This window comes from Quercus lobata, chromosome 8 (genome assembly GCF_001633185.2).
Source record: "Quercus lobata isolate SW786 chromosome 8, ValleyOak3.0 Primary Assembly, whole genome shotgun sequence".
Taxonomy (NCBI): Eukaryota; Viridiplantae; Streptophyta; class Magnoliopsida; order Fagales; family Fagaceae; genus Quercus; species Quercus lobata.
The window spans coordinates 22,888,301-22,909,731 of NC_044911.1; the positions used below are offsets into that span (position 1 = coordinate 22,888,301).

The following is a 21,431-nucleotide window of genomic DNA, read 5'->3' on the forward strand; positions in this document are numbered from 1 at the left end:
TAAACCTTAGTAACCGGTGCTAGGCTGTAGAGTCAACTAGGACATCGACCCGTGGGAGGGGGTAGCTATCTTTAGGGCATGCCTTGTTTAGGTTGGTGAAGTCTATGCACATCCTCCATTTACTGCTGGCTTTCTTGACCATTACCACGTTTGCCTACCATTTGGGGTAGTAGACTTCTCTGATAAATTTCGCCTCTTGTAACTTGTGAACTTTTTCTGCTATAGCCTGGTTCCGTTCTGGGACGAATACTCGCTTCTTTTGACGAACGGGTAGGAAGGAAGGTGATACATTCAGTTTGTGCACCATAACCAAAGGGTCGATTCCTGGCATGTCCTCATGGCTCCAAGCGAATACATCCCGGTTGTCTTTGAGAGAAGTTGTAAGTGCTCGGCGAATCATCGGGCTAGCTAGAGTACCGATTCTGGTCGTTCGATCAGGCTCGGAGTCGTCGAGAAGTATCTCTTCAAGCTTTTCTACGGGCTCCGTCATTGTCCGATGCTCCTCTATGCTCATGGCCTAGAGGTGGTCATCCATCTCCATCATAGCTACATAGCATTTGCATACGGCTACCTGGTTCCTGTGTAGCTCCCCTACTCCATAATCGGTGGGGAATTTGATCATTAAGTGGTAGGTTAAGGTTATGGCCTTCCATGAATTGAGGGTAAGCCGTCCCAAGATGGCATTATAGGCGGATGAGTAGTCAACCACAAGAAATGTTACGTCCTTAGTGATCTGTTGGGGATAGTCACCCACCGTCATGAATAATGTGACTGTGCCAAGGAGGTATACCTTTGTTCCTCCAAAACCAACAAACGAAGCGTTCATCGGAACTAGTCGCTTTTTATCAATCCTCATCTGTTGGAATGCTGGGTAATAAAGGATGTCAGCGGAGCTACCATTGTCAACCAGGAGCCAGTGCGTGTTGTAATCTCCTACTCGTATGCTGACGACGAGTACGTCGTCGTGCGGGTGGTAAGGATGTCGGGCATCCTCTTCCGAAAATTCGATGACAGGGTTGTTGATCTGTGGCAGCTTCGTCACAAAACTTGTCAATTGGACGTTATGGACCATCCTTAGGTAAGTCTTACGGGTCTTTTTGGATGATCGGGTAGCTGTTGTACCCCCTACAATCATTCTTATATCTCCTAGGGGGGGCCTTGGATACTCATTGTCCCGTCGAGGAGGCTACTCTTAAGGTGGATCCACTCTCTCCCTACTAACGAACTTCTGTAACTTTCTTTGCCTGATAAGGGTTTCGATTTGTTGTTTTAAGTCGTAGCAATCGGCTGTGTCATGACCGTGGTCACGGTGAAAATGACAGTATTTTGTCTTTAGACCTCTTATTGGGATCTCCCTTCAACTTTCCAGGAAAAGTTAAGGCCATTTCATCCTTGATTTGCATCAGAACCTGGTCGATTGGGGCAATCAGAAGGGTGAAGCTCGTGAATTTCCCTGTGGGAGGCTTAGAGTGCTTGTCCTCCCTTCGTTCTCCAGTTCTTACCATCTTCCGCCCTTTGTCCTGCCATGTGTCTTTCTGTCTTTCTCTTTTCCTGGGTTTCTCTTTTCGGGCCAAAAGTGTGTTTTCCACGTTCATGTATTTGGTCGCTCTATAAAGCATATCCGACATAGTCTTGGGATCGTTCTTATATAGGGAGAATAGAAACTTACCCTTCCGCAACCCATTGGTGAACGCGGCTACCAGTACATTATCGTCAGCCTCATCGATTAAAAGTGCTTCTTTGTTAAAGCGGGTTATGTAAGACCTTAGTGTCTCATCTTCCCGTTGTTTAATGCTCATTAGGCACGCAGTAGACTTCTTATACCTATGCCCTCCGATAAAGTGTGAAGCAAACTGGGCGATTAGCTCCTTGAATGTACTGATGGAGTTAGGTGTCAATCTGCTGAACCAAATCCTTGCAGGACCCTTCAGCGTGGTGGGGAAGGTCCTACACATGATCTCGTCCACCACCCCCTAAAGGTGCATCAGGGTTTTGAAAGATTCCAAGTGATCTATGCGGTCCTTGGCTCCATCGTTGCTTTCTATCTACGGCATTCGAAACTTCGGCAGAAGGGGAAAGGAATTAACGGACGTGGTAAATGGCGAATCGGTTCAGTGGACTAAGTCATCGAGGTCATTGAACACTCGTCCTTTAAAGGCGTTCATCATAAAGTCCATCCGTTCCTTTATTATTTGCATCTCTGAGACCATGTGAGATGCAGCCGTATCTATGATGGATGGACGGCTTGTGTCCTTTCGTTTTAGTCTACTTGAGGCGTTGCTACCTTCCGGTCCCTCTTGGTCTCTTCTCTCAGCGCTAGTACCTTCTTGGTTTTCCTCCTGAATGTTATGCTCTGCGTTCTTTTGACGCAGTTGCTCTTCTAGATCATTGTTTTGCTTGGTGAGGCATTCCGCAGTAGCAATGAGAGTTTGAACCTGTCTCTTATGTGCGGTCGAGTGTGGTTCGTCTCCCTGAATGTTGTTGGTGGTCGCCATCAAGCGAGTAAGTACCATGCAACTCTTTGTTCGGGAAGCGATAGTATGGCCTTCAAGTCACGAATTCCCACAGACGGCACCAACTGATGATGCCAAAAAAATCACTAGTGAGTCATACAGTCCTTGCGTGCTCGCAACTGTGCCTGCACAACAAAAAAAGAAGACCTAACAGAGAACACCGGTGTGGTGCCGGCTAAATACCCTCCGAAGGTCAAGTTATAACTTTTCACAACTTTAGAGTGTCAGAGCTGGGGTAAATTATGCGTACCTTGATTTGTGAGGGTCTCGAGGTTTTTATAGTAGTGTAGGGCTGACATCTGTGCCTTGATTAATAAGATGTTTCCTTGTAGGAGAGAAACTCTTTATTTTGCGTATCTTGCGGAATCCTTTCATTGTAAGAGTCTTCTTGATTAGGGTTAAGTGTGGGGCGTAAGATATATCCTTATATACCCATGCGTGCGAACCACGCAAGAGACATGCATGTTGGACTCGTCAGCTTCATCCCGTCAACTTATCCTTCCATGAAACATCATTCTGGTCATCTCTAACCCATGCATTGATGACCTTTAGTTGCTCCCGTCATCCCTTATATGGATCGTCAACCTTTTGGGGTCAGTCACTAGAATATAAGCAAAGTCGTCAGCTACTTTAGGATCGTCAGCTACCACAGGGTAGTTAGTTATTACTTAGACTTCAGGAATTATACTTATCAGTACCCATTCCACTGATCTTCATGTTGGTGACAATTTTGGTTAGGAATTTGCTCCCCTGAATCTGAGGACCATGAAGACATCTTCTCAAATTCATATTCGTCCAAGTCAAGCTTTAGGACAAGAGTCCAGAAAGTCTTCCACCTGCTCGATAAGATGCTTGTGACAGCAGCTTTTTGGTTGTGAGAAACGAAAGGATATGGCAGGTGAGAGACATTGGTAGATTGCTGATCCTGACGACCACCGTAGCTTCTTCTGGCTCAGATAGTTTCGGGCGTTTTGAGGTTGATTCAACTGAGCAAGCCATCCAGGTTTTGTTGAAAGGCACAAGTTTTGGACTTCCCAGTGTGAAATACAGTAATTAAGTACCTTCTACCCACCACCGAGTAAGATAAGGATATTCATAGCGTTTAACAAAGCCATGCATGGCGACAAATGGCCCATTTCTATGTACACGTTTCACATTTAAAAAAAAAAAAAAAAATTCCTACTAAGAAAAAAATAAGGGATAATAACACTAAACCCACCTGTGGTTTGGCCCGAAATCAATTTGCTTACCTGTGGTTTAAAAAGTGTCACTTTACCCACCTAAGGTATGTTTCGTTTGTTTTCTATAACCCACCTTTGTTAAAATCAGGGGTAAATAGGTATTTTTGCTCAAATTTTGTCTCTCTCCTCCTAAAACAAAAAATAGCACAAAAGTGCAAGAGAAACAAGATCAAAAAGTGGTGTTGGTCTCTCTCTCAATTCACATAAATCTTGACCATGAAGAACATACCCAAAAAAATAAAACCCAAATCAACTTACACAAATAACCGAACAGTACAATATTGACCTTCAATCAACCGAACAGTACACTATGACTTGTACTAGAAGGTCGGTCTGCATCAATCAAAGTCTTGGCTCAGTGGTTAATAGGGATTGACTGTTGCCACTGGTTAAAGATATATTGTGTTTTAAGTTTAAGAACGCATTGTTACCTATCAAATTCGGAGCTCCAAAACACATGATAAAAGCAAATCCCAGTAATGCACTCTTTGGAAAATAGTAAGAAAACCAATAACATGCGTTTCATTCCATAGATCCTAGACAAGTTATCAATGCACTCATATCCTTCCTCCAAGGCAAACTCACTTATCCCCACACACACATACTAATTAGGAAACAAACTTGAAAGGCTTGTAGTGACTGAGATTGATGATAATGCCTCGAATGGATGCAACAACAGCAACAATAGTTACAATGAAGCAAACCCAGCTCAACGTCTTTAGCCCGAACCATTTAAGAGAAAAACTGTGGATTTTAGCCTGTGAAATGTACATCTCTATTGGAAAATATACTGTCAATGGCCAGAATAAGGCAGCTCCAATCAAACCCAAAACACTGTTGAAGACTGGAAATAGCATTGCAATCACAGTTGTAAATATCACATACACTGTTCTCCATATGCTCTGGAAGAAATATATGTTGAAATTTCCAACAAATGGAATGACAATTTGATGTTCTCCTACTATGAAATTAGGAGTTTTGAATATAGGGTCCAAATATTAATTTTCACAAAACCCTCCCTTTTGATCTTGTTTCTCTTGCATTTTTGTGCTATTTTTTGTTTTGGGAGGAGAGAGATATATAAAATTTGAGCAAAAATACATATTTACCCTTGATTTTAACAGGGGTGGGTTACGTGGGTTACGGAAAACAAACGGAACATACCTCACGTAGGTAAAGTGACACTTTTTAAATCACGAGTAGGCAAAGTGATTTCGTGCCAAACCACATGTGGGTTTAGTGTAATTACCCCAAAAAATAAAATAAAAAACACAAACAAACCTTTGTCAAACCAAAATTTGCATATTTATCGGATGATCTGAAACCATGTTTGACAGCCAATGTTGCTGAAGATTCTATACTGAGAGATGCTACGTCCACAACATTTTTACAATATTTTTCACAATAAATCACATGTGGTTAGTTGTTATTAGTTCAAATTTGAGCTTAATACTAAGATTAATTTTTTGCCACAATAATAACAACTAGTAATAACTTGCAACCTAGAATTTGTTATAAAAATATTGTGAAAATATTCTGGGCATATCATTTCTCTTTTGGACTATTATTTAAGCGACTTTCACGTGGTGGACTACAAGTTTTGAATGTCCGAAAGTATTCTTATTATATAAGAGGTAAGATAGAGTAAAAATATTAATTTAAAATTTTTTAATATCTATATAATATTTAAAAGTTGAAATGTAATATTTATTTTTGTTATAAGAAAATCTTTCCATCATTTAATATAATATATATATATATATATAAATTCTGCTACAATGATCATTGTGCTTCATCATTATTCAATTATTTTCCAATTATTTTCAACCTCTTTTTTCTTTTTCTTTTTTAAACTTTTCTTCTCCCTTTTCTTAAAAAAGAAAAAAAAAATTGCTCTTATACTCCCCACTTTAGTCCGCACTTATTCTTACACTTCGTTAAACTTTTCTAGTCCCTTTTTGCTACTTTATCTGTGCACTACTCTCTACTTTACTATTACACTTCTTTCGTATTTTTATTATTTCTTATATTTTGACTCTTTTTCTTCATGTTTTCTTTTTATATAAATTTGATATCATTTTTCTTATTCAATCCATTTTTTTCCATACAAAAAATGTGAGTACTCTCTCTCTTTACTTTTTTTTGGTGAATTTTTGTTCTTTCTTATAACTCTAATTTAAGTTAATGGTTTTTTTGTTTTGTTTTTATATGTGTTTTGGTGTTGTGTTTTTAAAATTTCTCATCACAATTTATTCTTTCTCCTTCTTATAGTTTTGGTTGAATTTTGATTTAGGTTAATATTTAGTTTTTTTTGGAAAAAAAAAAAATTCGAGTTTATATCAAAACATAATCTACATGACTATAAATTTGAATGTGGTTACCAATTGTTTGAGTAATAAATTATTATAAAGTCTATATTTTATTTTTTTGGTTTCATTTTAATTATGTTTAGGTTTTATTTCATAACTCTTGCCTTTAAAGACTATTTCGCATGATTGTGGTTATATTGCATTAAAGGCTAATTTGTTTGGCTCCAACTAATTGTGAAAAGGCATGTCTGTTTTATTTCAATGTAATTTGTTAGGCTCATATGTAAATACCACCAAAGTTTGGGTTGTGATGACTGAGAGTGAAGCTATTGGAAAATATTGGACCAATTCTAGGAATAATGAACACTAGCTAACCTAAGAATTTTTAATCCTATGTGATAGGGATACCAGGGGAAGAGAGTAAGCTTCATTCACCCAGTAAAATATGATCAAGTTACAAGTATCAAATATTTAATTTACTTTTAAGTTTCAAATAAATGTTGTTAGGACAACTTTTAATTCAAAATTATTTTGCATGTACTTTAGTTGTTTGTTTGGCCTTTTTTGTGTTATTTTAATACACAAGGAAAATATTTATTGATCATGCAAATATAGATATTAGCTTACTGGCAGAAGTGCATGCATCTTAACATTCACTTGATTAGGATCTGCTACAAATTAGAATTGTTCTTAAATTTGTTCTCTGTAGCATGCAGTTAATTCCTTTATTTCTAGATTCCTTCACGTCATACTTTCAAGAATTAGCTAATGACCTTTGATCCAGTACAAAATAAATGTTATAAATTGTATGAATAACTACAGTAAGGAAGTCTCTATTGCATGAGGTAAATGTTCTTTCCGATGACCACCTTATTAGCTGCAAATTACTATAGTTATTATATTGTTAAGTTAAACCAATTTTTCTTTGGCTGAAATTGTTTTTTTTTGGGTAAGGAAATTGTTAAATTACCTGAAGATTATAATATATGCCAGTTATAAATGGCCATTATATTTTGCTCCTGCATTCATTAATTTTGTTAATGCTTAAATGATCAAAGATTATAATATGTTACAAATTATTGAAGGAGGCTTTAACTTTCACTCATACATGTTTGAGGTCTGTTACCATTCTACAACACTACCTTATTATATTTTTGGATTTAATCCTTCCCCAAGCTTGTTGGATTAATTACTTATCATAATATGTGCATCATATGTACCCACCTTTAAGTTATTATTTGTAAAAGAATGATTTGAAAAGACTAAGATGGAATACATAATTAGCGATCATACCAAAGCTTTGCAGGGTGTAAAAGAATCTACACACACTTGGTGAATATTGATAATTACTCAAATTCTTTATATGTGTGTAAAATAACATTACTTTGTTTTAATACTACCTCGGTCTAGCTTTTATGATTATATTGTTATTCCTAAAACTTTGTTGTTTAGCATTTGATATCAATACTGTGCTTGCAACATGGTTTTTTTTTTTTTTTTTTTTTGGGTTTGGTTTATTTAAAAGATATGTAACTAAAATCTTTCTTAAATATTCATTGATTTGTCATTCACAATACAATGTCAAAATAAATTGAAAGCTAATATCAACACTACCTTATATTTATTACTTTGTTGCTACTTGCTAGTCCTTTTAGTTTTCAAAATTTGTGGTGAATGTGAGAGCATGTTTATTTCTGGTGGGGATTTCATCTGGTGTAGCAATTGCTGCTGCAATAAAGGTGGTAAAAGAAGGCTCAATGATAGAAAACTCATTGTTGTAAGTCTTATTCCTTTCTTCAAATTAATATGGAATCTCTATTGCATGTTTTTGTATTATGATAGTTAGCTCAAGTGATTTTAATCAAGCTTCACTTCAAAATCACTTTAAATATAAGATGACTTCTTTTGATATTTCTACTAATGGTAACATAGATTTTCAAAAGGTTTTTGATCTACTCTTGGAAATTTCTGAAACTGAGAAGTTAAACCCACATAGGATGGTGAAGACAATTTTCATGTTTAGCAATGTGGGATTCCAGTAGAAAGGGGATAAGATATTTCTGAAGATCGTGCTTTGGATTGCTAAATGTGGTTTCATCTCTGGAGGATTTAGTAGGTCAGTTCCAAAGCCAGAGGAGTTGAAGGAGTTAGAAATTTTTGGAGAAGATTCCCATGATCTAATTGTATTTGATTGATGAGTGTAAAGTCTTCATTATTAGAAAACAAACATCAAGGATTTATTGCAGTCAACAACATGCTTATTGTGATATTATTTGTGAACTTGCTTAGGAGTTAGGAGTGAAGCTATTTGTTTTTTTATTTTGAATCTAAAGAAATTGTTGAGTCTAATTTTGGAACACTGAGTTTATTAATCAGTCAAATAACAATCCTCCAACTAAATTGGTATATTTTAGTTTCTTCTTCAACATGCAGTTTTGTAGCTTGATGAGAGTACAATTTTTATGTATACTGGTTATTGAAAGCTAATCTATAATTTATATAAGATCTTATCAAAAGTCATAATAAAACAATATGTGAAAAAAAAAAATACTTGCACTAATAAAAAAATAAAAAAGAAGTTAATCTTACATTGCTTCGGAAACTATATAAATTCATTTGCTACATATTATAAATCTTATTTTTTATCGTGAATATTTATGAGGTTTGAAAAAATTAACTTCAAGAGAACAGTTTGTTTCCCATTGCTTTAAGATTTATATTTTGTTTGCTTTAAAAATCCCGTGCGATGCACAGGTTACAAGCTAGTAAAGCTATAAAAGCACTAGGCATAGCATCCAAACATGTAGATCTATGAAATATTTTAACTCTCCATACATGCTTTTTGATGAAATATAAATCAATGGGTATAAATAGAGTTTTATATTCACTTGAAAAAGAAACACAAGAATCCTATGGGTATTCTCCAAAATTGCTATTTGTCAAATCCAATAAACTTGATTATATCCTAGGGACAAGTTTGTAAAAACCCTTTAGCAACTTGCGTATGGGGACAAATATTGCCTAAGGATAACATTCAATTGTGCCTCCAAGTCAATCACTAATTTCTATTTCTTGATGTGTTTATTTTGTTCTTTCATTATTACTCCTTGATTTGGTGAAATCCCTAACAATCTTAGACGATATTTGCTAAAATGAAAGGAGTAAATGGTGGTACAACTTTGAAGATGTTGAACCATGATTTGGTGAAATTGGATCACTTTGATAAAACCAATTTTACACGGTGGAAAGAGCAATTGGCTTGGGTTTGAAGAGTCTTCAAATGATGAATTGATCATAATGAAGATTCAATGGAACAAGGCTTAAAGAAACAAAGTTTCTTTGTTGGAAAGACAAGATGATGATTCTTTCACATTGTGAATGCACTAAAAGCCATGTTCATAGTTTGAACATTGAAGGTATAGATTTCTTGTCCATGGGCAATTTGAATCTCAAATTGGTTGATGAGTTTCTTTGTTAGAATATTTGCATGTGTTGCAAATTTATTGGAATTGAGAAATAAGAATAGACTTTTGACATGTTTAAATGTTATAAAGTGAAGTAGAAAATCTAAAGGATGAGAATTTAAACTCTTAAAGTGACCACTGCATTTGAGAATGTAAGTTCTTAAAGAATAAGATGAAACAATTGTCATTAAGGACATTATTGGTATGGTGAGATAGGTATATAATAATATGATCACTATATTTTATATGGCTGTAATTATCAATCCTTCTTATTGATGATTTGATTCGGGTGCAATGTTGCATGTGTGCAACTACAAGGCTTAATACAAGACTTATGAGAAGTCTTCCACAGAACTAGAGGTGCTTGTGGGCATCTACAGTAAGGCAAGAGTTCATGAAAATGCATTGTTAAAGTGAAATTGAATTTTGGCAAGAAGTTCTTTTAAACAATGTTTTTCTACGTACCTGATATCAAGAAATGCCAATTTGTTATTTAAGAATGATATTGTCCAAGAATGGGATATTAATAGGCTATGGATATGCTACTAATGACATGTTCAAACTGAGTGTTATTAATAAAGATGTTTCTAGTTATGCTTATATTGTTGATTCTTTTATTTGTGGCATGCTAGACATAGACATTTGAATTTCAAATTCTTGAAATTTGTGTCAAAGCATGATATAACTTTATATAAACATGATGATTTGTGTTGAATGGTGTTTTAACTAGAAATGGTGAATCTTTCTAAATGTATATTCTTCTTTGTAAGGATTATGTCATAATACACCAAAGTACAGTCTCCTATACATCCTAATAAAAAATTTTAGTCAAAAGAGAAAGAGAAGAGAACTCTCGTTGATATGGTGAATGCCATAAACTTGAGTGCAATCAGCTAAGTTCTTATCTTATCAATGAGAAGAAGCTTTGCTTTGTATATGCTATGTGCATAATAGAGTTCTCTCTCAAAGGTATTTCATATGTGTTATGAAATGAGAAAGTGACCAAATGCTTATCATTTTAATCTGTGGGGGTGCTTAACCTTTTGTAAAAAGATAGACCAAAGAGGACTAATTTGTCAAAGAGCTATATAAAGTGTATATGTAGGTTTTGTGTAAATTTTGTGGTATGTAGTTTATTAGACTTAATGTCTAATATAAAAGTGAAATCAAAGGACATAGAATTTATTGAGTTTAAATTCAAAAATGATTTCAAGGATATCCCAATACTTACTAAAACATGAGTAAATGACTCTAATGTTAAATATCACATTAAATGATATTAACAATTTAAAAACTTGTTCACTAAGTAAACAAAGGTGGAGTCAAAGTGTGAGAAATAAAAAGGATTTTATCCAAATTTTACTTCATGTGAAGCTTTTGTTTACTTTGTTGAAGGTAATAAAAGTGTAGTCCTAAAAAAATACACATAGTATTCTTTGAGGAAAGTGATCCTAAAGTTTTGAGAATGCTTTGTGCTTCTTAAATATGTAGCTTTCTATCGTAAAAGTTATTATTGATGAGATAGACTCGATATTATTTAATAATAATTTGGTCTTAGTGGATCCACCTCTAGTTTTAAAATCAATTGATTGTGAGTGGGTATTAGAATAAGATGTAAAATCCTTTGGCCTAAGGTTAGTAGTAAAGAGTTTGAAACAAAAGGGAAAAGATAGATTACTTGATATCTATGTACTAGTAACTATTTGTGTTATTAGTTTGATATCTTTAAAAAACCATTCATATAATTTTAAAGAAATTCACTATATTCGATTATTACATTTTTATATATGTAATTACAATGTGAATATACATGTGAATTTTGGAATGGTTGAGAACTCGAACTGTGGGGTTTAGAAACTCAAATTGTGGAATTATGATATCCAAACAGTGTGGAGGTATAACCCTCAAAAGTGTCATGGACTCATAAGGATGCTAATGTGCATCAAAGATGTGCTTGTTAAAAGTATCAAGAATTAACATCAAGAGATGTTAAATTCATTGTGATTAAACTTTGCCATGTGTGATAGATGTCTTAAGTTTAATCAAGCACATGTTGTGATCCTATTTTCAAAGTACTTCTTTGTGAAATAAAGAATGTACAAGCAAATTCATTAAATGAACATTCAAGGATCAATAATGAAAACATTGGATTATGTGTCCACATATAATTTGAGTATACATCATATAGATGTGAAGTAATTTTCTTAAATAGTGATCTTGGTAAGGAAGTTTGCTTGAAAGACCTGTGAGTTTGTACTTTCTTAAATAATTAAATGAAAGTATTTTATGAATATGAATCAAGTAAAGTAAAGAAATATAGTGGAGAAGTGCACTATATTAATCTCATTTTGAGATTTATGCTATCTCATTTTGTTGAGATTTGAGTAATCTCATTGTGTTGAGATTAATATTTTCTCATTTTATTGGGAATTGTGTTATCTTATTGTGTTGAGAACTTGCTTCTTAAATTTTAATATCATTAAAGAAGTAAAGACACTTTGATTCCAATATTAAAAAGAGAGATTTCTGGAAAGGCGGATGCACAACTCGAGTTTGCTAGTGTATTAAGTACATGTTGCGTATCATATATGAAACAAAACTAGACATTACTTTCACAGTATGTAGACTTTTAAAGTTAATATATATATATATATATATATATTGAGGTTGATCACTAGAAAGTAATTAAAGAGTGATGAATATCTATTATATAGAATATTCAAAGATAATTCTATTATTGATGTGTGATAATATCTATGTCTAGTGAGATATTCACTATATATTGGGGTGCTATGTGTAAGCATTAAAGAAATAATGTGTATTTCTTACTCTGCTATAGAATTAAATTGAAAACATTGGTTATAAATGGTAATGGGCAAGGAAATAAAATGACTAAAATTTGATATAGGGTCGTGGCCACGACCATAGTGAACCATTCCTTGTAATGTAATTGTGAAACTACAATGCGTATAGTGTACATGAGTTGTATACGATGTGAACTTAGAATTAAAAGTCTAAGACAAGAATACGTTAGACAAGTCAAGTGTGGTTGGACTAGTCCATTGCCTACATAAATTCTATATATAAAATAGGCCATTTACTTAAGCGTGTCTCGAGACTTGGTAAGGATAATATCCATTGAAATGAGACTAAAACCCTTCTTTAAAGAGAACCACCAATAATAGGAACCTAATCATGAACTTGTTATATCTAAGAGATTTAAAGGGTAACAACAAGCTATTGATACGTGATTAGTAAGAGCACTAAATTTGTGTCTCATTTAGGATAGATTAGTGCAAACTATTACGATGAAATAGAGGATGAGTTTTAAACTCTTAATGAAGTTCATAAATTATAAATGTCTGTGTAACAGGGACATAAGAAGGAACTTCACTTTTGTGAACATATGAGTGGTGCTGCTTTTAGCAAAAGTAAAAGGGTTTTCTTTTTTACATGTTCACTAAACTAGGAAGAGCACAAGGCTATAATAGTGCTAACAAAATGGATTTTTAAATGTATTGTGAATATTCTCATGTGTGTATTGTTTCCGATTTCAACACATAAGAGTTTTTGTTTAAGCACCAAGCCACCATTAACTCAGTTGATTTCTTGAGCAATTACACTAAAGGGAGGTTTAAGTTGAAAGATGTCTTCCATTATGCATTATAGAATATCAATCAAGTGAGACATATATTATTACAACCTCGTGGAAGATTGTTGTATATATAGGTATATACATGGAAATGTTGTAATAATGATATTTGAGTTTGAAGAATATTGTTTCATAAAGTAAAAATTCAAAATCTGGAATTTTCCAAGTGAAATTCAAAATTTAGTATGTTCGATTGGTCGAAACTTTTGCTCAATCGATCGAAGTGATGATGAATAATATCTTGGAGTCCCAACTTGATTCAATCGGTGTTCGATTCCCGTTTGATCGATTGAAAAGAGACTTCGATTGATGCTCAATTCCTCTCGATCGATCGAGACTCATGAAAATTGAATTTTTGATAACTGTTCTGAATGTTTAAAAAGATTTCAAACCTTCTAAACAGTTTCATGAAACGTTTTAACTCTCCATACTTGCCTTTTGATGAAATATAACTCTATAAGTATAAATAGAAGTTTATGTTCACAACATAAGAAATCTTGTGAATATTTTCTAAAATTGCTATATGTAAAACCCAATAAAGTTGGTTGTATCCTAGGGACAAGTTTGTAAAAACTCTTTAGCAACTTACATATGAAGACAAATATTGTCTAAGGATAACATTCAATTGTGCTTCTAAGTCAATTACTAATTTCTATTTACTTGATGTGTTTATTTTGTTCTTTCATTATCACTCTTTGATTTGGTAAAATCCCCAACAAGTGGTTCAAGATTTAGCAATTCAGTGGTTTAGTAATTCAAGGATTGGATACTTAAGGGTCAGGGATATAAGGGTTAGAGATTTTAATCCCTGAATCACTAACCCCTAATTCACTAACAAGTCCATTGCACTTAATTAATTTTATATTTACATATCATTTATTTAATTATGGACAAAGTTTGGTTTCAAACTAATTTGTAATCGACAGCTACAACTCTCACTAAAAAAAATGAACATTATTATATTTTGAAAATCTAATTTTTGAAGTGGAAGTTATTTATATTTTTAACACGCATATAAAATTTCTTGTCAATTGAATGTTATTTATCATACAAACTATTAACTTATTTTTTATGCATAATTTTAGATTACGTATTTTTAAACGTTTGTAGGGGCCTTTTTCGCGTATGGTGTATTGGGCTGCCTCCTGCGGTGGTGGGCCCGAATATTTCTGAGTAAGGGAGTTGGGACCGGTCCAATTGTAACTCAACTTGGGCTGGTTTGTGCACAAACTTATGCCTTATTTGCTAGGAGTGAACTTACGACAAGCAGAACTGCTGCAGACGAGTTACGACAGAAAAATATAATAACAACCAAAACAGAGTATTCTGACTATTTAAATAAATGGCTATGTATTCCCTACTAATAAAACATTATTATAGTCATAATGATATCAATCACAGGGAAAAATGAAGAAAATAATACTAGCTAATCAAATGGGCATAAATTAAGTTTTAAACTTAGTCTGCCGCAGCAAAACCAAAGAGGAAAAAACGCCTCTTCTCAATGCAAATAATCCCCTAGGAAAAAGATCCTGTCGTGGGGATTAATGGCTTTGAGGGAGTCGGACCTGAATGATTATTGCCCAAAAAGAAAGAGTCCTTGTTTACGTTTTGGAAGAAAGTAAGATTTGAAGGGGGAGAGAGGAAAACCGATCTATTGGTACATGCCCATTGAACTAACTCTCATTTTTCCTTAGTTTCCTTTCTATTCTTCTCTGTTTTCTTTCTTATCTTTTTTCTTTTCTTTTTACTCTGTTTTTCTTTTCACTCCGTAAAATATACTTTGTTTTTCGATCCCCTTTACAAGGCACAGCAAGAGCTTTTTTATAGTGCCTACCGTGACCAAGGTTTTACCATTTTGCCCCTTAACCGCCTCTGTCTGGTCTGGGTGTACTTGCCGACCACTAGAGGTGTGTACCACTCACTCTTGCCAGACAGAGGCAGGTTTCATTTTTCCCTCTACCGCAACACTTCTTTCCTGCCATGGTATAAATACTCTCTCTCTCCACTCTCAAGGCATGCTCTGTCTGGTCCCTTAAACTTGTACTTTTGCCGGTGACCTAGAGGTGTGTACCACTCACTCTTGCCAGACAGAGGCAGGTTTCATTTTTCCCTCTACCGCAACACTTCTTTCCTGCCATGGTATAAATACTCTACTCTCAAGGCATGCACCCAACGGTTCTCCCTTAAACTTGCCTCTTTTGGGTGATCTGTCATCCCAACAGGACGTGCCTCCTAAAAGGGCTTTGGGCAAGAGCCGCAAATAGACATTTTCCCCTCTCCCCACTACCAAACCATACCCCCTTTACCTCTTACCTCTAGCCCATGGCCCCACCACGTCCTATATTGGTTGGGTACAGGCTGGTGGTGCCTAGACCTTGCGCGTGCTTCCCTTTCAGATATGTCCAAGAGTCTGCCTGCTGCTCATGTGCCTGTCGTGATCTGGAGACTCTCCGTTTGCGTTTCCTAACCCTTCATGTGGGCTTTTCTTTGGTTTCCCGCTCCATTCAGGAGCTGGGCTTCGTATGATGATAGGTCTTACATTTCTTTAGCCCACTTTTGTTTTTCTTTATTGCCTGCTATGTTGAACTGTTATTCCTGTCGTAATAACTTAATCCTGCTGGACCTCTTTTTGGGTCAGTCGTTTATCCCTTTTCTCAGTGGCCTGCCATGGGCACTGTTTTGCTTTTACTCATAGGCTCTTATGTCCCTTTAGGCTTTTCTTTGGGCATCCATGGCCTGATTGCTTTCTTTGGATTTCCTCGGCCCGTTTGTTAATTCCATACTCTCATAGGCTTTTTACTAATTTCATTAGGCTTTCCCGGCCCAATAACCTTATCCTTATCTTTAGGGTTCATGAGTCTGCCATAAACCCCTTACTCTCATAGTTTGCATTGCCTTGGGCTTACGGCGGCCCTTTCTCACTTTTCTACCTCATACTTTGCCCATGAGATGCTATTTCTTTCTTTCCTGACTTCTTTGAGCCCGCTTGCCTCTTCAAGACCCATTTATTTGTTTGTTGGGCCTGTGGTCCATTATTCCTGCCGCTTGGACCTAATGAGTTTTTTGCTATTTATCTTGTCAATTCTTTGTAACCCTCATTATTGGGCTTTTCTGTCTGCCTGGGTTTCCACAAATGGCCATCAACAACGTTTAATTGAGAACTTTTGATCTACTAGAAATTTTGCAAGTATGAAAATATAAGAAGAAAATTTAATCCAATGGTAGATTAGTTAAAATTAACATCTAATAAAAAGATATTAAATGAAATTGTAACCATTGGCCACAAATTTTTTATGCATAATTCTAGATTACAAAAACTTGAAATTTTAATTTTGATTTATGATTTAGTTATTAATCTTTAATCTTCTAGAAATTTTGCAAGTGTGGAGAACATAAGGAAAAAAAAAAAAAAAAATTCAAGATTTGTTAAATTTACATCTAATAAAAAGATATTGAGTCGAATTGTAGTCATCGGCTACAAACTAGCTTTTAGCCAAACTTTGTCTTTTAATTATTTTCCTCACTTCCATTTTTCTCTCTCTCTCTATTTAAAGGAAAACAAATATTGGCATATTATATGATCAACCCCAAGTGGTTGGCTTAATGGTTTCTAAGGTCTCATGATATCTATGAAATCTTAAGTTTAAATCCTCTCGTCAACATTTTGGAGCCACCCATTATTCCCTGTAATAACCTAGTACGTGTGGTAGGGAAGTACTGCATACACCTGAGGGAATAGTTAGATATCCAAAGAGATCTAGATACTCTTATTAGTCAAAAAGAATATATATATATATATATATATATATATATATATATATGATAGAATAAAATACAAATTAAGTTTAGAGGACGTAGCAGGCCAGTGGGAAGTATTAGTCTTCAATATATGGAAAGATGATCAATGTCATGTTTTTCAACTTTTAAAGTTCATAACAAATACAATGCACGCTACACATATATCAAAAGACGCATACATAATAAATGACCTTAAAATTTTGGTTTGGCAGTTATGAAAAGATATAAACTTCATCGTATCCCTTCCTACAGTCAAGACAGAAAATCAAATAAAGTTAGTATGTTCACGTGAAAGAAATACAATGCAGTTTGCAGCAGAAAAGGGCTTACCCAGCCTTCCCACAATAAGTGGGACTGTAATTGTATATGAGATTGTCGAGCACTCTTCGAGAAGGTGGCCTATTCAATGACTTCCTTGCCTCACTGCACCAAAATACCATGCTCAACTCACTCAGCAAACGTTTAGTAAAGAAGCACAGAATTTTGTTCAATTGCTCGTGTGAACAACTGTTCAATTTTACGCACAAGATGCAAAACCCAAATTTCAGTTTCAGCCAAAACCTAATGTGAAGTATAACAGCATCTCAACTGAATATTTGGAAATTTCAGGGGTGAAAGGTAAATTACATTTTAAACCTAGAGGGCCAAGACACCAATTGATTTTTTGTTTAGGCAATGTTCGATATCAGATGTCTTATTTGACAATAGGTCACTTTACTAGCTAATTAAAACCACTATATAGTTTTTTTTTTTTTTTTTTGATAAGTAAGAATGATATATATACGAAAGGCTACTCTATGCTAGAAAAACAAAGAGCAAGCCCAGAGAGAAAAAAAAAAAAAAAAAAAAAACCAAACAACAAATTAATTACAAAGAGAAAGAGAGCTAAGGAAAGAAGGGAGAGAATCATTAGTCGTGAGTCCCCAAGCCCAAGACCAATCAAAAAGAGTTCCACTAAAAGAAGCAAGCATCTGATCACCGAAACTATCCAAATCTTCAAAAGTTTGCCGATTCCGTTCCTTCCAAATACACCAAAGGATGCATAACAGAATTAAATTCCAAATCTGAGACGAGTGCTTCCCCAACCAATTCCACCAGCCAAAAAGCAAATCTGGGATCGATCTAGGTATAACCCAAGACAAGCCAAAAGTTATAAAGACAAAGCTCCAAAATCGATAAGCCATCTCACAATGAAGAAATAAGTGATCTACCGTCTCTCCACAATGATGGCACATAATACACCAATCCACATAAACCAATCTCCTCAATTTCAGGTTATCACCCGTTAGGATCTTATTCCAAGCAACACACCAAACAAAAAAGGAAACTCACCTAAACTTCCATCTCATCCGGTCTCCCACATCCATTGGAGGAGTATTAGCTCCTAATATATGAAGAAAATGCAGCCCTTCATCCATCTCCCAATCATTAAATTCTCGAATAAAACGAACATCCCAAATTCTTCTATCCTCCGCCCCTTGCCTTGACAAAGAAGCTTCTACAGAAACCTCCTTATTAACGGCAATACCATACAGCTTTGGGAAAGCCAATAGAAAAGGTTGATCCCCATACCACCCATCTTGCCAAAACCTCACTCTATTCCCCAACCCAACAACAAACTGACAATATTTGCTGAATTCCTCCCATCCCATGCGAATACCTCTCCACAAACCACACCCATTAACTCCCCTACCCAACTTTGAGGTCCATCCCCCCCATTCTTCTCCATATTTTGAAACTACCACCCTCCTCCATAACCGACCCTCTTCCTTCCCAAACCGCCACAACCATTTCCCCAATAAGGCCTTATTGAAAGTAGTAAGTTTCCTTATCCCCAAGCCACCATTGACTATAGGCACACAAACTTTATCCTATCCTACCAGATGAGTCTTGCTATCACCCCATAGAAAGTCCCTTTACAACTTTTCAATTTTATTAGCTACATAAGTAGGGATTGTGAATAACGAAAGAAAATAGGTAAGAAGACTAGATAGCGTACTCTTGAGTAACATCAATCGACCCCCCTTAGACAAATACAACTTCTTCCACCCAGCTAGATGCTGCTCAAATTTTTCCAAAATAGGATTCCAAATTGAAGGGAAATTATGTGAAGCCCCCAACGGCATACCAAGATAAGACATAGGCAATTTTCCAACTTTGCAGCCCAAAATTTCAGCCAAAGCATGCACATCATCAACCTCCCCTATAGGAACCATTTCACTCTTATGCACATTAACCTTCAAACCTGTTACCGCCTGAAAACTGAGTAACAATAGCCGAATATGAAGAATTTGCTCCACATCCGCATCACAAAATAGGATGGTATCGTCTGCAAATAATAGATGTGTAACACATTCTTCACCACCCCTCCTACCCTCAGCTTTAAAACCACGGATCAAGCCAGCTCCCTCCACTCTTCTCAACATCCTACTAAACACCTCCATCATAATCAAAAACAGCATAGGAGATAGCGGATCCCCTTATCTTAAACCCCTCGAACTACCAAAAAAATCAGCTAGAGACCCATTAATCAAAACCGAGAATTGAATTGTGGAAATACAAGTATGGATCCACTTACACCACTTCACTCCAATGCCCATTCTATTCAACAAATTCAACAAAGCCTCCCAATTCACATGATCATAGGCTTTCTCAATATCAAGTTTACAAATGACTATAGGAACCCTCCTCTTCCCTTGGCTATCCACACACTCATTCGCAAGAACCGAGTCCAGAATTTGTCTCCCACCCACAAAGCTATTCTGAGTCTCAGAGATCAATTGATCTAAAACCACTCTCAAACGGTTTGCCAAAATCTTAGACAAGATTTTATACACACTCTCCACCAAGCTAATAGGTCGGAAATCACTAATATTAAAGGCATCATTCTTTTTAGGAATTAATGCAATGAAGGTAGCATTAAGGGACTTTTCAAACTTACAATGTTGAAAAAACTCTTCAAAGACCGCTAAGACGTCTTTCTCCACTACTTTCCAACAATGATGATAAAACGCCATAGTAAACCCATCCGGACCTGGAACTTTATCCCCTTCCAAGTCATTTACAACTTGGAGTATCTCCTCTCTCTCAAATTTCCTTTCAAGCCAAACCCTCTCCATATCCCCAATACGATCAAATTCCAAACCCTCCACAAGGGGCCTCCACCCCTCAGTCTCCTTGTACAAGTTTTTATAAAATTGTACCATCTGATTAGTTACCTCGGATTCCTCCTCAAAAACCACCCCATCCACCTCCAGGTCCTTAGATGATTAAACCTTCTATGGGAATTAGCCATTTTGTGAAAAAAATTGGTGTTATTATCCCCTTCCTTGATACATAACATCGTAGATTTTTGTCTCCAGGAAATTTCTTCTAAGGAAAGAAGATGCTCCACCTGGGACCTCAAAGCTGCCCTATGACCTTTCTCACCATCAGTGAGACCAAAGTCCCATTCCTTGGCGTCTAATTTTTTCAGCTCCTCCAAAAGCTGATTCTTTTGACGCACTACATTACCAAACTCTCGGCGATTCCATTGCACAATGTCCTCTTTCAAAGTCTTCAATTTTCTTGCAAGCACGAAGCTTGGTGTACCTACAAAAGAATGCCGATTCCACCAAGATTGAACTCAGTCCACAAATCCCTCCGTTTTCAACCACATATTTTCAAATCTAAATGGACTTTTCCCCCTTGCCTCCAAAAGAATTGGACTGTGGTCTGAGATAGGACGGGACAAAATCCTTTGAATAACATCTGGGAAATGGTCCTCCCAATCTGGAGTGACCAAAGCCCTATCAATCCTAGACATCGCTGGTTGATCAGTACCACTTGACCAAGTATATCTACCTCATTCCACAGGCAAATCAACCAAATTAAGATCCTCATTAAATTCAGAGAATTTTTCCATAGCCAAGGTCAAATGAGTCTCACCCCTACGCTCACTATGAAAGCGAACAATATTAAAATCCCCAAAGCAGCACCACGGTATCCTCCAATACTGCTAAATACCCACCAAATCATCTCACATGTGACCCTTCTCAATATTATCATTTGGGCCATACACCCCTGAGCATGCCCATATAAAACCGTCCCCCACCCCTTGCCACTTTATCGAAACTGAGAAAGTACCAACCATAACCTCCACTTTCTCCAAAACCCTTTTATCCCACATAAGCAAAATACCACCAGCAGTCCAATCAGCCTCCAAAACAGCTCAATCCACATATGGACAACTCCACAAACTACAAACCAACTGTCTATTCATGCTAGCAATTTTCGTCTCTTGTAAACAAATAACATCACACTTCCACTCCCGCAACAAATTCTTCACCACAAGGCGTTTCCGAGGATCATTTAAACCTCTAACATTCCAAGAAATCATTTTTATCTTCATAAACACAAAACTATCCCCAACTACTAACACCAGCACAAGACCGCCCTCTATCTCCTATCAT

At 35.8% G+C, this 21,431-nt stretch overlaps 2 protein-coding genes across 5 annotated transcripts in view; both read right to left on the reverse strand.

Annotated features, from left to right (window-relative positions):
• Positions 1-1,304: 1,304 nt before the first annotated feature.
• LOC115956622 lies at positions 1,305-1,955 on the reverse strand. Its single transcript, XM_031074942.1, has one exon. It carries the CDS (start codon positions 1,953-1,955, stop codon positions 1,305-1,307), a length of 651 nt encoding a protein of 216 aa, XP_030930802.1.
• Positions 1,956-17,046: 15,091 nt separating this feature from the next.
• Positions 17,047-21,431, reverse strand: part of LOC115955772 (gamma-glutamyl hydrolase 2-like) — a 50,797-nt gene continuing 46,412 nt past the window's right edge. For 3 of the 4 annotated variants that reach the window (XM_031074097.1, XM_031074096.1, XM_031074095.1), the window contains 2 exons: positions 17,311-17,403; positions 17,047-17,226 (listed from right to left, as the gene is read on the reverse strand). In XM_031074097.1, coding sequence (XP_030929957.1) covers positions 17,193-17,226; positions 17,311-17,403 — 127 coding nt within the window. In that variant the 3' untranslated portion in view covers positions 17,047-17,192. Of the gene's footprint in view, positions 17,227-17,310; positions 17,404-21,431 lie in introns of those variants that run through there. The other variant, XM_031074098.1, reaches the window with a different exon arrangement.

Coding starts and splice junctions, on each gene's coding strand:
- LOC115956622 (XM_031074942.1), bottom strand. CDS start 1,955: ATGTGTAGGACCTTCCCCACCACGCTGAAGGGTCCTGCAAGGATTTGG.